The sequence below is a fragment of the Calliopsis andreniformis genome, chromosome 9 (assembly GCF_051401765.1).
Source record: "Calliopsis andreniformis isolate RMS-2024a chromosome 9, iyCalAndr_principal, whole genome shotgun sequence".
Taxonomy (NCBI): domain Eukaryota; kingdom Metazoa; phylum Arthropoda; class Insecta; order Hymenoptera; family Andrenidae; genus Calliopsis; species Calliopsis andreniformis.
Genome location: NC_135070.1, coordinates 19357097 through 19374243, shown reverse-complemented (window position 1 = coordinate 19374243; position 17147 = coordinate 19357097). Strand labels below are relative to the sequence as shown.

At 46.9% G+C, this 17147-nt stretch overlaps 1 protein-coding gene across 14 annotated transcripts in view; it reads right to left on the bottom strand.

Annotated features, from left to right (window-relative positions):
- Positions 1 to 17147, bottom strand: part of Foxp (forkhead box transcription factor P) — a 196597-nt gene that overhangs the window by 61095 nt on the left and 118355 nt on the right. For all 14 annotated transcript variants that reach the window (XM_076385828.1, XM_076385820.1, XM_076385822.1 and 11 more), the window contains one exon: positions 17003 to 17137. In XM_076385828.1, coding sequence (XP_076241943.1) covers positions 17003 to 17125 — 123 coding nt within the window. In that variant the 5' untranslated portion in view covers positions 17126 to 17137. The remainder of the gene's footprint in view (positions 1 to 17002; positions 17138 to 17147) is intronic.

The following is a 17147-nucleotide window of genomic DNA, read 5'->3' as shown; positions in this document are numbered from 1 at the left end:
CGAGGCGAAACCCACTTCTAGAAACCGTGGAGGGCTAAGGAATTGGCTAATCGAATCGCGGTATTGAGTCCTGAACTTGGATTCTTGCGTTTGAGTGCTTTTCCGAGGCCTCATACGCAGAAGTAGTATTTTTGCATAAATGGTATTTTAAATTAAAATACTGTGTGTATTTTTTAAGATTATAAAAAATATTTCTACTTAACATTTTTCAAATAAAAATTGGTTTCAATTATTATAATGAGAAACATGTATATACTTAAAGGTCAAGAATATATAAAAACCGTCCAGTTTCCTATAGAATCACTGGAACGGAAAAGATTGGACGAATACGGTGCAGGGCAACGTGCTACAGGGATTAAACAAACGCTTGTCGCTCTCGCACGAAGGGATAGTTCGAACTACGAAAGGCATGGTCAGCAGCGGTCTACCGGTCGTTTTTAATCCCATTGTGAACATGGCTTAATCGAGAAACCATTACCCTGGTTTGCTGCGCGAGCTAGACTGTCTGGAAGGGTAGGGCCCTCTTACAGTGGAAAGGGTGGGCATGTGTTTCCGTATGGATCAAGCCTCGAGCCGATAGAGAGGATGAATTGCTGCTTCTATCTCGCTCCTTCCTTCCCTTTCCTCTCCGTTCTTATAAACCAAAAAAAAAAAAAAAAAAATAACAAATGTGCTTAGCAAACAGTTCCTCTCTCTCTCTCTCCCTCTCTCTCTTTCTCTCTCTCTCTCTGAGTTAGGGAGAAACTATAAACTATTAGCAGTGACGCAAATTGAAACTATAACCTGACATTTAGAAGACAAAAAGTAAAAAATTCTGTCATATAGTAACTTGACTATAATCTACCTAAAAATCTCATTATCCCTTAATATAAAATTTATAGTTACCTAAGATATTCCCTAAACCTCGCGATCATCAGCCAGCCAAAAAGCAGATCCGTCAAGAAATCGGAAAAGCGTAGCAATTGTCCCTCAGAACACGAAAATACCGTTCCCCGCAAGTGGCCCTTAACTACCCTCAGTCCGTGCGCGCGTTTTCCCTCGGCGGCGCTGTCAGGAAGTTCACGGCGGGAAGTCAGGCGGGAAACGGTGTCCAGAGGGAGGGAGTGGTTTTGCTGATCGGATGGTATTTAGCAATAAAGTTCGATTCCCCGGTCCGAGGAAGAAGCTGCCCCTGATTTCGTCGGGGTTGCGAAAATTACAGCTCCGGGAGCAGCGGCCAATCCGTCCGCGCACGTCCAGCGACGTGCGAGTGGCCGCGTTTAAGCCGGTGTATCGGCGGGCGTAGGTGTGAGGGCTGGTTCGACACGACTCGGGAAGGGCGACCTCGAAAAAGGGGGTGGCCAGAGGAGAGAGACTGGAGTGGCCACCGAGGTGGTCCAGCCAGCAGAGAGATCTACGAGGCCGAGCGACAAAAAGACCTCTGGCTGCGGAATTGTCGACGGTCCTGGCGCACAGCAGAGCCGAAATCGCCTCGAATAGCTCCGCTACCGAGCTGAAAACGGACCTCTGGCTCGTCCCTCTTCCCGTCAAGCTAAGCTCGTCGAACGTGCCCAACGCGTTACACGCCACGGATCGTCCCTTTTTCGTGGTCACTCCAACTTCTTTCTCACTTCGAACGTCATGGTGCGGAGCAACTTCAACAGACTGCCTCGGTCACTCTTCACGGGATGATTCGTAATTGGTATCCCTGCTGGAAGTGGGATGAAAAATGTGGGCTTGCAGGTGTCTGGGATGGGAGTCATCTAGTGGAAGGTAGAAATCTTCGTCTGGTATGTATTCTTCTATGACATATCTGTCTTTTCTCTCTTGAAATTGTAATGGAATTTGGATGGTTGGAAAGAAGCTCCTATGTTGGATCCACCAAGGGATTTTCTTTTTTCACGTTTTTGTAAAAGACAAGATGACCAGAGGAGGATGGTGAATTTGAAGATAAATCACGCTATGTGTGGAGACCTAAGAATATCGAGTGATCCATCCTCTTTCACCCTCGCAATCGCACGTTCCCGATTCGGTCTTAAAACAAAGTCACCCTGGAACGAGTTCGCGTCTCTATTTACACAATCGGTTCCCCGATGATCGGGAACGAGCGACGCGCCCGCCGAGCAGAAGGAAAAGTATGGAATATTTAGCGTTCAGTGAGCTATAAAAGCAATTATATGGAAGCCATTGTTTGTCGGGAGTGCGCCTCCGCGATACGGGGGTGAACAGTCGAGATGACGGCGGTTCGACGGGGCGAGGTCGTGGTAGTCGGCCAGAGGGGGGTCAGAGGAAGCATCGGTCCAATGAAAATCAGAAGTACGGAGCAATAAATACGGTCGAGTCAATCCACCCCCTCCATTTAGTCCTCCGGATCGAGCGAAACCCTACCCGAATCTCCATTCAGTTCAAACGCGGCCTTCTTCTTTCCCTTCCCGTAAACCATCCGGCTGGCTTCATTCTTGCGACCGAATTTGCCACTATCTTCCTTCGGCTTGCCACTCCCGATGGGAAAGGGAGTCTCTTAAGACGTCTGAGCAATTTATTCACGGAAACTGTTTGTCAAGATACAGTTGTCTCTTCTTTGAATCAGAAGAAATATTGAAAGAATGCTTTGGTAGCTTTTCATCTAGGTTTATATATAATTCACGCAACCCCCGAGGAAAATATCACAAGTGAAAAATAAAATTGTTGAGAAGAGCGAAATAGAATTTCTTAAATTCGGAGAAAGATAAAAATAATTTCTAAAAAGAGTACTCGTCAAGTTTCAAAGATTAATTGGTTTCTTGTCGTCCTGTGTGGCGAAAGAATCTCGGGAAACTAATTGCAGCCACTAAGAGCACACAAATTAATTTCCAAGTCAGGAAAAATGTCGGAGTGGGAAGAAAGGGGTTGAAAGAGGGAGGAAAATCAGTTCGTGGAGCGCAGAGTGCAACCAGCTGTTAGAGAAGAAGAACAAGACTCGGGTGCAGACGAAGGATAAGGAGAAGAAAAAGACGAGAAAACAGGGTGTCGGAGGACTATTCTAATATAAATGTCCCCGGCCGAAAGGCGGAGCGGAGACATTCGCTAATTAAAAAACTTGAAAAATTAATACACATTTCTCGTCGCAGCTCCGGGGGTTGTGTTACTCCTCGCTTAATCCTTGGTATCTGATCGGCCATCTGTTCCCAGCCATCTCGAAGCTGGCACCGCTGCTTGCTTCCATCCCCCTCGACCCGTCAGCCACCCTCTTTCTTATTACTTCGCTGCTACACCTTGTGTTACTTCGATACCGCGTGTAATTAGCGAGCGTTAACGATAAACTCCTCGCCCAGCACAGAGACCAGTCGTTTCAGCATAAATCACCAGGGATAAACCGATGAGAGAGACAAGGGAAACGATTCCAGAACACCTGGAGAACGCGTGACGAGGGGTGGTCTCGCCAATCACGATTCCCGAGCTATCGCGCCTGCACAAAGGGACGACAAAGACCGGAAAAGCAAAGGCTGCGAAGATGTCCCTCGATAAACGGCTCAGCGGAGGGCTACGAAACGGAGAAGGGTTGACTCGATACCAGCGAGGGAGAGACAACGAGAAAACGGTTCTCGTAAAAGGGGAAACAGAAGGAGCCAGCCGAACTCCTGCCGGCAGCCTATCGTTATCAACAATTCAATAGTGTTTAACTTATTTATGCGCCGTTAAATGCCGGGACTAATTAGATGGCGGCATAAAGATCCAACGTAGCCTCGGCGGGTCCCTCTTCCAAGCGACTCGGCGCAGTTCGCGGGGGGTGTAATGTGCACCAGCGTCGGCGAGGGGCAGGGACGAAGGCTACAGAGGTTAGAGGAGGCTTCCATAACCAGTCGGAGACAGACAATGGCAAAGAATGAGCCCAGAGTCTCTCTGAATAGGCCTCAAGACACTGAACGCTATAATGCGAAAGACTCCATTGTGACGCGGGCAGTTAAGTGCCCCCGTCTGGTCTCCGAAACGAAGTGGGCTACATCCACTGTCTGCCTCTTTCCTCCAGCCCCTCTATATTACCCTCTCTGCTTTTCATCTTGCGCCTCTTTCGTCGCATCGTCACCTCCTCGTCAATTTCAGCGGTCGCGGGCCAAGATCGCTCGAGTTATTAAGGGCAACTGCAGGTGACCGAGCCTTTACTCCGCCTCGACCCTTATAGGGGAGGGCTCCTAATCGCCTTCTTCAGATTCAATTGTAGATTACTGTCTTCGTCACTATGAATTTTCAATAAATGTTTAAGGACAGTTTTCCCTCTTCCTTCTAGAAAGCGTTTCTAATCACACGTCGTCGATTTCCAAGCGTGAATGGTATTCAGTCGGCTGGGATCAGTGAAGTTATCAAGGGAAACTACAGACCGCAGCCTCTTTGTTCCTGTTGGCCACTTCCAGGGGCGTTTCTAATCGCGTTCGCTTCAGATCCTTAAAATTCAACTGCCAGTCGCCTCTTCCGTCCCTTTTCCTTAAATTCCATCTCCCCGGATTTTCGCTAAATCTTTATAGGTGGCCTGAACGGACTTCCAAGCGTGAATTCCGAGCGACGGTTCCCGGGGTTAAAGAATGAAATGAAATGTTGGATATTTAAGGGCGGAAGGCAGAGAAGAGAAGGGGCTGGGGCTAGGAGGAAGGAAGAAGAGAAGGAACGAGACAAGATGAGCCGTGGCTGCGAAAGTTTCGCTGCTCTGCGGAAGAAGTGTCTGACCGCGGCACGATTCACGGATGATAAATCGTTTAAACCTTTTCAACGGAGTCGTTCGGCCGGAAGTAAAACGAATTTAAGGTCCAATTGCAGAGAGATACGGTTCTGTAGTTAAACAGGAGGTTCTCCAGCCGTGAAAACAAAAATCTCCCCCAAGCGGAAGAAGAGGTGCACCGTCAGTAATCTGACGCTCGGGCTGACGGGCCAACGCGACGTTTCTAATCAATTTTTCGCGCCGAAGAGCGACTGCCATGGTAGCGTTTCACGAGGCAACGACAGATCAGGGTCAGGGCATGATGTAACGGCATTTTTCCATCGTCCAGCCGACCGACAAGAATAATTTAAACCGTACACCGTAGCAACGTTGCAGATTTACGACGAGTCGCGGCGATGTGGACGTAACAACCGAGTGGCTCGTCGCATTACGAGAATCGACGATACACGCTACCACACGCACACGTGTACACGCGAGTACATGCACGCAAAACATAACACCTTTCCCCGCCACGCAACCAGCATGAGGCGACGTTGCTTTATGTACACTGGCCTCGGCGATACGTGACGTACGATAAACAACACGTGTTAACATGTAACGAGAGGAAAGAGTACGCTGTTCGAACAGCAACCTCGTTTTCTCGCATTTTCTTTTCTCCTCGTGTCGAGACGAGTTTCAATTTTAAAAGAAACCCTATGTTCGAGAGGAAGAAATTAGTATCTATTCTCTTGTTGCAATTTCTGGAGTGAGGAAATATGTATCTTTAACGAGAAGAACTTCTACCCTTTTTTCAATATATGAAAATTTCATGTATATCTTGTCCAAGTGCTGTAGCTAAACCAACTCCAAAGAAGCTAAAGGACTACCTTGCCAGTGACACGAAAGAGTATTGCATAATTAATTTGGCGAAAGTATTGTTTAATTTGGAAGCCGTCGATAAGCAGAAAGCGACCAGTATGTACGTGTGCAGCAATATTAAATGGAGAAACAGTTCTGAGAAAGAGCTTCTGCCTTCGCAGCTCTCAGATATCGGACGTGCTGTTCTTTGATACATTCGAGAGGCGTGATATCCCGTTGCCTTCCTGTGTACACCCACGGTGCATGCAAACACTGTTCTGCTGTCAGCAATTAGCGTCCCGTCGAACCGAAAATTCCAATTCAGATAGGACGGTCGGCAGACAATCGCTTGCGGTAATGAGAAGACCGCGAGGAAACGTCGAACGATTTAGTTCCAAGACTATCTCGGCGTACAACGGTAAACGAGCGAGCGTTTCAGCACGACGCGATAACTAAAAATTATCGTAGCCACTTTATTATAGCAGATAAGCCTCGTCGTTTGCTTAATCGTGTTTCGCAAAACCTGAAACTCTGACTAGGTTGTCGCAAACCTAAAAATATTGCAACAACACGTTACCTTATCGTAATTTATGAGATCTGTTTATTGGTTCAGTCTGAAACGTGAAATGAAAGTACGTTCGAACAGTTGATATTCATCGGATATGAAAATTTCGTAATTACCTTGGAGAATAACTACCTCAAATAAATATGAATACACTTCTGATAAGTATGGAGATATTTTACATACGACAACTGCACTTATGGTAATGAATCTGCAGTCAGGAAATAAAATTATGCGAACACTCTATTAAGAACACAACAAACGTAATTTTTCACATCTCTTAAGACACAAGAATCATTCTCCAATTTCTTTCCAAATCAGCTAATTCTTCCACAATCCCCAGTTCCACCTAACTCAGGCTCCAAAGGAGACCTGAACGTCCAAGGACACCCAAATTCCACTCCAGCATAGAAAAACGCGCAGGCGAGAGCGGAGGTCGCCTCACCCCCGAAATGGCTCAGCTACGCGGTCGTTCGTTTCTCTTATATCCTTGATAGTCGCTCGTAAACCGAATTAACAGCACAGCCACGTGAGCGTAGTTAGCGTGCACTCACACGAGCTCGGTGGCGGACATATTCGACTTGCAGACGCTCGACCACGCGTCTAGGAGGCTGCGAGTTGAGCGGGTACGTGTGCACACAGACTCGCCAACACAGGGTCAGGCGTGTAGGAGCGTGAGCAATAAGAGGAGCCGGCAGAGGATATCATAGAAGCGGGGTAGCAGCTCGTGAGGAATGGTAGAGGGGTGGAAAATGCATATCCAGGGGATGAAGAGGCGGCCTCTCAGAGCTTGCCATGGTACAGTGGCTACCCGGCCACCCCGATCCCTCGCCTTCCCGCCCGCCCCCTGGAGCCCCTTGCGAACGCCGTACCTCTCGCGAAACGTACATCCACTTCCTTTACCCCTGCTTGCCTCCCGTTTCTCCTATTTCAGCCGCGGTGCAGGTCGCTTACAGCGCTTCCAAATTCGCGTAATAAAGCCGAGCGAGAGAGCGAGAGAGCGAGGCGCCCACGCTAAGTGCATTTACACGGATAGATGAAAATATCAGGAACGAAGGATTGGCAAAGGTTCTCTGGACGTGGAGGGTTGTGTGAAGGTGGTAGGTAGAAACGGGGGCGGGCCGCCTAACATTCTTTGCCTAGGGACCCACCTACCCTACCGAGGGGATCGTGTTACTCCGAAAACCGAGTGCTGCACCGCTATGCGCGTTTGTTTATAGATACAGAGTACATTTTTTTCCGTTTCCCTTCTTTTTTTCGGTAGGGGTGCAAAAGGGATACAGTCGGCGGATGGAGAAAGGGCGAGCTCTCTCGTTATAATTTCGAGCGTAACCGTTTGCACGGGTCTATATTTGCCCTCGGATAGACGACCAAGGTACGAAGGGCTACTTGTCGTTCCTTTTGCCGCGTTTCCCGACCTCCTCCAACCCCCTTTTTTTCGTCGGCTTTCGAGAGAGGATCGCCTCTCTTTTCGCGGAACAAGCACGGATATGTGCGCGGGATTTATTTTGCACGTTCTTCGCGGAACGCCGAGGGTTCTCCAAGAACAAGAGTTCGTTGCACCGAAAACGGTGGATTGTTTGAATGTGTCGGTACTGTGTTCGCGATACGATGGTTTTCATGAGCGTTGGAGTGGACCATTATTCTTCCTTTTTTTGGGAGGGCAATTGTCACAGTTTAAACTAAAAAAAGTTGGCGAGGACTAGTGCACCCCTTGTTTGTCTTCGGCAATCACAGGCCCGCGAAGGTTACAAATTTTTTCCATTTTGCTGAACATGGGCGCAGATGGCATCCCTTATGAGGATATTCGCATTTGGAGGTCAAACTATGAACAGTATTATTGGGAATATTTTGTTAAACTAGGACACATTTAATTTCTAATTTTTTCAAATATTCAAATATTCAAATATTCAAATTCAAATATTCAAATATTTGAATTTTCGAATTCAAATATTTAAATATTCAAATTTTAAAACCTTTCAAGGAGGTAACGCCCTACAATTTGCTCAAAAATATTCCCAATACAGAAATCTCTACTGAAAAACAAGAGTGTCTACCGAATAGTGCAGCCCATTTTCCAGTCTGATCGTGATCCAATTTCCCCACGTCAGGTCGGGAAGCGATACATCCGTTCGTCAAACAAGCTTCTTCCGAAATTTCCAGGAGGTTGCTCGTCCCGTTATTTAACAACGTCGCGTTACAGAACGCCGCGATCGCGGATTCGATAGAGGAGAGGCTGCGATGGACGCTCGCCCACACGTATGGGTAAATACGGGGCGGGCACGCGGCTCTTCGGGCAAGAAAATATAACAACGAAGCGAAAGTCTATTAGGATTTTCATTTCCTGAATAAATAAAGCTCGTCGAATCGTTTAATACGAGCGAAGAGGAGACGGCGCGTGCATACGATAATCCCTGGGCTTCTACAGCTGGAGGAATACCGATCGCGCGATTCTGCGCGTGCACACCGCTGGTCCACCAACCTTTCCTCGGCCCCTGTGTGCGTGAGAACGACAGCAGACGGATGTCCTCGCGAATGCACCCGTTTCAACCGCCAACTGGATGCGGTTTGTTGAAAAAATGCTGTTCATCCCCCTCGCGTGTGGCGACCAAGAAGCGTTCGATCGTCGAAAATGAAAGCCGTCGTTTGTTTGTCGACCACGCGTGCCTCGATGCATCCTTTCATTGCGGTATCACGTGGAGTCTTCTATTTACATTTTATACGTTAAACCCTCTTCCATCGATCACCAATTGGTTCGCTATCAAGAGCCGCGGAACACGTGAAAATCTCCTGACGATTCCATCGATCTCATTAGGGATTGAGATGGCTAGTATCGACGGGCAACGTGAATGAAATTGAAGGGTTGCATCGCGTTACAGGGTTCCTCGCAAATGGTCGGATCGAAGAAGGATCGTTAGGTTGAAGGACAGGCTGGACAAGAGAGAGCAAGTCGAGGGGAAAAAGAGAGGCAGGGGAAAATTAAAAAGAATCTCTCTCAAGCTGCGATGCTGGGCCGTGGGAGTAACATGCAGGTCCTTCTCATCCCTTGGCCGGAATAAATGCGTACATCCCTCCGTCCTCCCTTGTAATAATCCCTTCCGGTTAATCTGCTCCAATGTAGCCTGCAGCGGGAGTCGGTATCCGATGAACAGAGAGCGAGCACACCGCTCTTCTATCAAGCTCTGCACGTCGACGAAAGCACCAGCCAGTTTCCTACAGTCGCTGGTACACACTTCACTGTTTCGGGGGGTGGCGTGGACCGACAGACCCCCTTGTTCTTTCGCGAAAAACGAATAAATAAATATATATGCCAGCGAACTCGCGGCTGCCGAGGGGGTTCGAAGCGGGTGCATAGCCCGAAAAAGAGAGATGTATCCCCAACGTTTTCAGCCGAGTGGAACCGTTGACGGGTCGGGGAGAGGTCGAAAAAGAACGACAAGTAGCCCTTGATACTTCCGCGTGAGCGTAGGCGCGGTTGTAAATTATAACTTCGTTTGCGCACTGACGCGCCGAAAGGAGACGGTGAAAAGCGAACAGGTATTTTTCTTACGAATAAAAAGGGGGCTTTTTGATCGTAACTTCTCAACAGTTTATAGCTAGATTCTCAAGGATATTCGATCTCGAAGGAAATTGCATTTGAAGTAACCCAAATAATTATGACCGAAAAATTATTTCATGAGAATTTCCCTTTCTTAGTAGCTTCCAGAAAAAATAAACTAGTTCAAGTTGCCTCGTTTTAATGGAAGCTCACTTAGGTATTAAAAGCTGGCCACATATTGTTTAAGGGTTGACGTGTGCATGTGAGTGAGTTCGGTCACCCTGTATAAGAGAACCGTGGTAAATATTAGGTACCATCCTGGCGGCGTTAAGTGTACAATGGTGAGAGAGGCTGGCAGGGGTTGGGGAGGTAACGCAGAAGGGTGTGCAGGGCGAGAAGGGGGAGGAGAAGGATACCTTTCGTCCGTAGAACAGCTGAAGGTAGAGATGGAGGCGGCGACCAAATTGAATTTGGGTTCTGGCCTCTGTTTAGATTCCTCGTTGGTTGTTTAGTTTAGAGGAACAAAGAAAACATCTATGTGTTTATTCTAGCCAACGCTTCACCCCCGCCCTTCGCTCTTGCCCCGACGCGTCGTTCTCTCTCCCACCCCCTTTCACATTATTTCTGTCCCTCGCGCGAAAGCACACTCTTTCTTCATCCCTCTGCTACCTTCCCTCATTTCCCTTCGACCGGATTCCTCGACGATCCACAAACTCTTTCCATCGTATGCACATTTTTTTATGGGAAGCTTCCAACCCTCCCTCGCTCTCTAATTCGTTAAATACGCCCCTTCTTCCTCGCACACCGCTTTATTTTGCCTTTAATTTCTCGCTGAACGTTTTATCTGCCAACCAAGTGGCTGTCCAATTTTATCTTCCCAATCGGTCACTTTTTCAGGGGAAAAAATAAGAAAACACGACAGGAAGAGGAGTCCAATCGATAGGAAAGACCCAACAATCGAGAACGCGACAGTTATTATTCCCTGTCTCTGTGATAAATGGCACTAGTAGGTACACTCCCTCTACCGAAACAGAGGGGCAAAGTGTTTTTCCTCTTAGCTGTTGTTATTTGGTCTGTCTTCTTCCAGCTCAGCATCGTTTCGTGTCCAGACTCTGAATCTCCTCGAAATCCATGCTCCTCGCCCAAGGATTTCGGAGCTCGCGAGTCACCACTCGCGGGGGACGCAATTTCCAAAATAAACGCTGAACGCCTGCTCGGCAAATAATCATCGCGCGTGCTTTTAATTAAGTTTCACTGTCTGAGGCGCGGAGGCCCTCGGGTCCGAGGCTCCTTTCTTCTAATCTTGAAGAGACGCGAATTCGACTGTGCTCCAGAGGATGGAACGATACGATTGCGAATAAATTTTCGTGAAGACAAACGACAAATTTAATTTGCGAAATTGAATCCGAAGTAGCATCAAGATATTGCTCCTTCTACGCCACTGGCGAAGCACCGACGATAAGGCTGATAAGGTAACCGGCGCGCTCGTGTGTGGTCGTCAAGATAAAGCCGAACAGATGTGAAAATATTCTGTTGTAGGCTACGGATATGTACAATATTTACTTCGAATGTGCGTCGATCGGCCAATAAGCACACCTTTGCGTTGAAAGGTGTAGGTGCAGACTTAATCGCATAATGGAGATGGCGAAAGAGGAACAATAGCCTTTGTAAATTCTGAGACCATCAGAACTGGAAAATTCTGCCGTGGAGAAATTTCAGATGATCAACATCTTCTCTTTGCATACATAGAACTATACAGGGAGATGTTTAAAGATCACGCGACGCAAAGAGACAGTTGTTTCAGGTGTACTTCGCGTAAGAAAGGGACAGGAGCAAGATTCATCGGTATCCGATGCTGTTTACACGGAGCGACACGAAATGTTTGGCCGCGATTCTTCCGTGAGTTGTTTCAGGTGGGCAGCCGAGCCTCGTAGTTTTGTCAACTGACATTAAGTCAATCATAAAAACTCCAGAAATCGTATCGATGCCGTTATCGTGGTGAGGACTCCTCGTCTAAATCGTTTCTGCTGTCTTCCGTGACAGACTTCGAGAAAGAAACACGGGGGATGAATCTTTATCGCGACGAACGTGCTTCGTGGCCCTGTTCACACTCCAATGATGTGTTTATTCTTAGAGACCGATATTTATATTGCATCAGCATTAGTGTTAACGACCCACTAGGTGTACAGGGTTGAAATATTTATCTGATTTGATTATAGTCACGTTCCAGAGGTTCTATTTATCTATAACCACAAAATTAGATCCTGCAGGGTACTCTACTGAATCTAATACGCAGACTTAATTCGTCAGACGTCACTATATTCTATGTTACGCTCTGTCTTCAAGAATATTATAAGGGTTACGCAGGAGGGAAAAATTAGGGGGATGTTGCTCCGTATCGTCGTAGTCGAGGAGGATGTTCGACAAGATTTTCTCAGGTATCACTCAGCGGCACGAATCGAGCGTGTGAATAATGGAGGGTAATCGCCCTTGCCAGCCTCCGTCGACCTTCGCCCCCTTAGGGTAGCAAGGTGGGAGAGACTAAGAAGGGTGGGATTTCTAGATTGGATTTAAGTACACAGCCGTGAGGTTGGAACCGGTTAATAATGTAGATAAAACCAGGACTATGGACGACTACACGAGACGTCGCGATGTTGTGGCGAACTTGAACTCTCAGACTTCTATCTCGCCATTGAATTTCGATTCCCTCCCCTCTCACGCTCCATTGGATTTAATTCGTGAAACTGACAGACTATTGGCAAAACAGCGAACAACGTCTCCCGAAATAAATATAGGTTCCTCATTCCACAATGCGCCACTTAAGGACAACTTGAGGGCGCGATAAAATTAACCAGTTTATTCGATACTACGCCGTGGAATATTGACGTTGTGAAACAGTTTGTTTGCGAATATGATTCGTCCTTGTTAGGAACCTGTCGCCCACAATTAGGAAACTTTCCACTCTGAGACGAGTGTCATCGACATCTGCGCGGAGAAATTTCACGATAACGAACGTAACGAAGCCACAGAGAATATCAAACAGCTTCGTTTCGAGAAATCACGAATCAGCGTAGTCTCTTGATGAAACAGAAACCTCTGAAAAATCACGAAATTCCAGGAAGAGCCGAGGCTGGTGCATGAAAGGGGTCGTATTTCTTCGCGGGGAATCGCGCTCCATCTCTCGCGAAGGTGGTTGTCGCGCAGAAGAAGTCGCCAGTCAGCGGACGGTCTCAGTAATTTATTAAAATCCTCGTCACCGTCGTCATCCGACGAAATGTCCTCGGTGCTCGCGCGACCAGGAAGCCTCCACTTTGCAGCGGAGGAAAAAAAAAGAAGCTGAGAAGAAGAGAGGCAGACAGAGGGAGAGAGCAAGAGAGAAAGAAGGAAGCCTTTTATGCGCGGGCCAGCTGGCTCAGCACGACAAAAATTCTTTCAATTACAGAAAAGCGAATTCTCCTTAACTCCCCGGGCATCGATATTCATAGCGAAGCGTGTTACGTAAAAGTTACGGGCTGGATTCGGCTGGAAAAGAGAGGGGGACGCGAGAGAGGACGCGGATCAGGCTGCAGCCTGGTTATAGGCACTCGAACGGAGAGGATGGAGGGGCGGGGGCAACAGGAAGAGGGTGGAAAAGTATAACGGGACCGAGGGATGGAGAAGAAGAATTGGGCAGCAACGGGGGTGGCAGGGGGGATGCCGAGCAGGCTTGATTGGAAAGGACAGCCTATCCGCAATTTGCGATCCAAGAGGGAGGGAGCAGGAGGTGAGAATTCGCTTGTCTTTCATTGGGACTTTCTTTCCCCTCTCCTTCCCCCCTTTTTTTCTATTTTCCTCCGGCGCGGCGTTCCTTCCCGCTAAGCATCCTCCACCCGCTTACACGCAACCCCTTTTTGCATTTCAAGAGAGAGAGCGAGAGACCCTAGTCAATATCAGCGCTGTCTTATCCCGCCAGATCCTTTGGATTCTTGCTGGTTGCGGAGGCGTTTGGATATTAACTGGAGGATAAACGGCCTCGAGATTCTAATGAAATATTGACAGCGAGGCGAGCGAAAGTTTGTTTCATCAGGGGAATACCAGCGCGCGCGTTCGTCGTCGCGAATTCCAAATTGATTGGAAGAGCAGAGGGACGCGTTTTGATGCGTTCTTCGGAGTTCGCTTTTGCGGTCCCCTCTTTTCACTTGCTACGTTCACCTACATTTTATATTCTATTCTATTTCAATAGCTAAGTAATTATAATGTTAATTTTCATGTTTTACGGTAACTGAAGAAACAATTTTTATAGGTGAAAACAAGGGGAACGCAAGTGACACACGAATTGGTTTGGTCGTGAGCCGAAGCACGATCGCAACTACAAGAATTGCTACCACCGAATTCTATTTTCTGTCGCCTCGACCCGAAGGATTCAAGAAGATACTCTCGTGTATTTCAAGTATCGACGTATCGAGCTAATATTAAAACGTGTTCGCAGTATCGGTCCTTCCGAGTTTAGCCATCTTCCATCGAAACGAACACAGATTGGGATATTATATTTTGCACAGGTCAAACCAAAATTGTAGTCCTGTTCGTGACCACCAAATTGGCGTTTGCATTATTGAAGAAAATGAAACTTTCAAAGGGGGCCAAGGAGCTGATGCTACAATCGGAATTCTCAAATTTCCCGAAGTATCCAAAAGTGTATCCAACGCATGTGGTTTGAATTAAAGAGTCATCGAGGCGCCTAACGATTTGTTTAGGAGATTTTCCTCGCTCCTGATTCACGAGAAACGACGTTCGTGATGCCTTCACTGACGTCATTCGAATCTTCGCCAGCAACCCTTCGACTTCGGAGAGCCTCTTAAATTATAAACAGTGTCAAGCCATTGCCGACGGGACTTCGATCGGTTCTAAGCCGCAGAAACTTGGCTTGCTGCTACTCGCACCGCTGTCGGGATATAGTATGTACCTCTGTTCAGAATTCGAACTTATGTGGCCGGCCTTGTCTCCAAGTTTCGCGTCAATCTTCTCGCAAGTGCTGGGGTTGATGGTAATGGAACTCATGGGATCATTCACGTACGTCAATTAAATATTCCAGGTTTCTGTTCCTTTATACAGACAGTTTCCTTTAACTCACTTTTCGGTAACTTTGAGACTCAGGAAAATAAATCTCAGCGATAAGAGATAAGCTAATGTTTAAGGTCACAGCAAAACAGCTTTTTGAATTATAATGTAGTTGAAGCAGAATGCTATATGCTATGGAATTATTAAAATGAAATTTAACACAATTAGGGAATTGGTGGTCAAATGACGAACAGCAATTTCGAACGAAGATGCGAGAATAGTGAGGTCGAGAAATGGGAACCTGCGACATAATTGCAAATAATTGTCACAAGAAAACAATTGAAGGTATTAGCCGAGCAGGCAAGTTCGAGCATCAGCACACCTATGAAGTTACAGAACCAGGCAAGACTGGTCTGTCTATGGGCACAATGGACGGGGACAGGAAGTCGTGGTCGAGGCGGCGAGTGGTCAGCAGAACTTGATAGTTTCTCAAAACTCGATCTTCGAATCGCCTCGAATCTCACGCTGCTGAAGACCCGCATACCTTACACGATTAACCCTGACAACTCTGTTTTTCTACCAGAATCACTGATTCGATCCTATCACGTACAGAATCGATCGAAATTATTATTCAATCAGTCGTCATCTAATTATCTGATTTCTCAGCCTCGTCAATTCTAACGCTCGTGAATAAGTAACGATGAAATTTACGTTTGTAAAAGCTCGTCGAAACTGGATCACCATGTCGTTAAAATAATCCCAAAAATATCTCACTCCGTACACTTACGTATACGTGTCAGCCTGAAGATAAGCGAATCTCTGTTTACACGTAACCAACCGCCAAACAGATGTACGTGTCACACGTGTAATTCACACGCTCGTATTGGTACGCATGTATTTACCTGGTGCGTCACGTGAACTTGATATTCACCGTTACTATCTGCACACACGCGCGGGTAAGCCGTGTATGAATAAAAATGCCCTAAACGTGCTCGCGAGCGCCGCATTATTAAAATAATTTATTCCTGCCAATTGCCTACTATCGATCGAAAGATAACTATCGTGGACGAATCTCCTTTCAGAGGGATATCACAAAAAAATATACAGTTAGACATACGAGTAACATGCACACTGTTGCAGTACAATTCACTGTCTTATCAAAAATTCGGATAATTCCTTTGCCCTCTAGTTCCTAAATTTGTGCACATAAAAAGATCTGGGGTCAATAAGCAGATCTAAGTTCCACGTACTCCAAAAATAATGTTCCTCTCAAAGGGAGGCCTGCGCGAAGAAATACCATCGCTTATTTTCGATTGATTTTTTGAGAAGAGACCGACAGGGATCAGGACACGCCATGTATTTCGAACAGTTCTGTGTAACGTATCGAAGGAGAAGCAGAGTTCCCGGAGCTCTCTCTAACCGTGCGTGTCACGCATATATGCATTCCGAAGGTGGCTGGTATACCTGCTTGCCGAGCGTACGACCGTATCGTTTCCCCTTCTCGAAAAGGAAACCGTCGAAAAGGCCGCTTTAAGGGCCATAAAACATTTGTTTCCCTCGGCGGCGGTCGACAGGCCACCCCGGACCAGCTATATTGCGTTCACCCGCGAACGCGGGATTTTGAATTGAATTTGAAATCAGGGGACTCGATTTTATGGTGGCTGGGTGTCAAACGCCTCGGAAGTATCGCGTTCGAGACCGATTCGCCGCGGAAAAGTTTCGGTTTTAAGGCAGAAACACCCCTTCTCCCACGCGATTCGGAGTACACCTTTTCTTGCGTATGTATCGCGAGCGCGGGATGCGATCGTTCAATTCCATTTTCGATTTTCAACAACGACACCCCCTACCGAGGTAGTAGATCGTATCCACCGGTCTCTTTATCGCTCGAAGATTCCACTATTCCCGGAAATCAATGACTCTACCGGACGTCTTAGCAACGTAGCGCTCAAACTTTATCGAGAACGCAGATATTTGCTTCTAAAATTAGCACTATTTGTAGAGTGATGTAGTCTTACTATCTTCATGCTTGTATTGTGTGATTGCGAAAAAGCGGAGTGGTATATTGAAAAATGAAAGAAAAGGCCCGTGGCTTGAGGGAGTCGTACACCTTGGTCGCGAATTTTAATGTTTTTGGAGAACTAATAGCACTTTGAGTACCAAAAATTGTTGTACTCTTCAGGTCGGAACTAGAAGTTGATAGTTACACCGTGTTAAAGTCAGTGTACTTTAATATTTCTTGAAAGAAATTTTTTTCAGAACAGAAGAAAGAGAGACTGTTCTACGTGTCAAGCACCCAACGCGGCTTGGAATACTTTTATCTTATCTAGTGTAAAATTTCTGCGGATTAATGACTTACCTGGTCGTTGTCCTGTTGGTCTTGCCCGTACGAGGGGGTGTCACCATTAGGGGTGGTAGCGGCGGAGGGTCGCTGCGACGTTGACAAGTTGATCGCGCCGTCTCCGTCTGTGTCATGATCCATTATGCCATCGTCCTGAAATCAC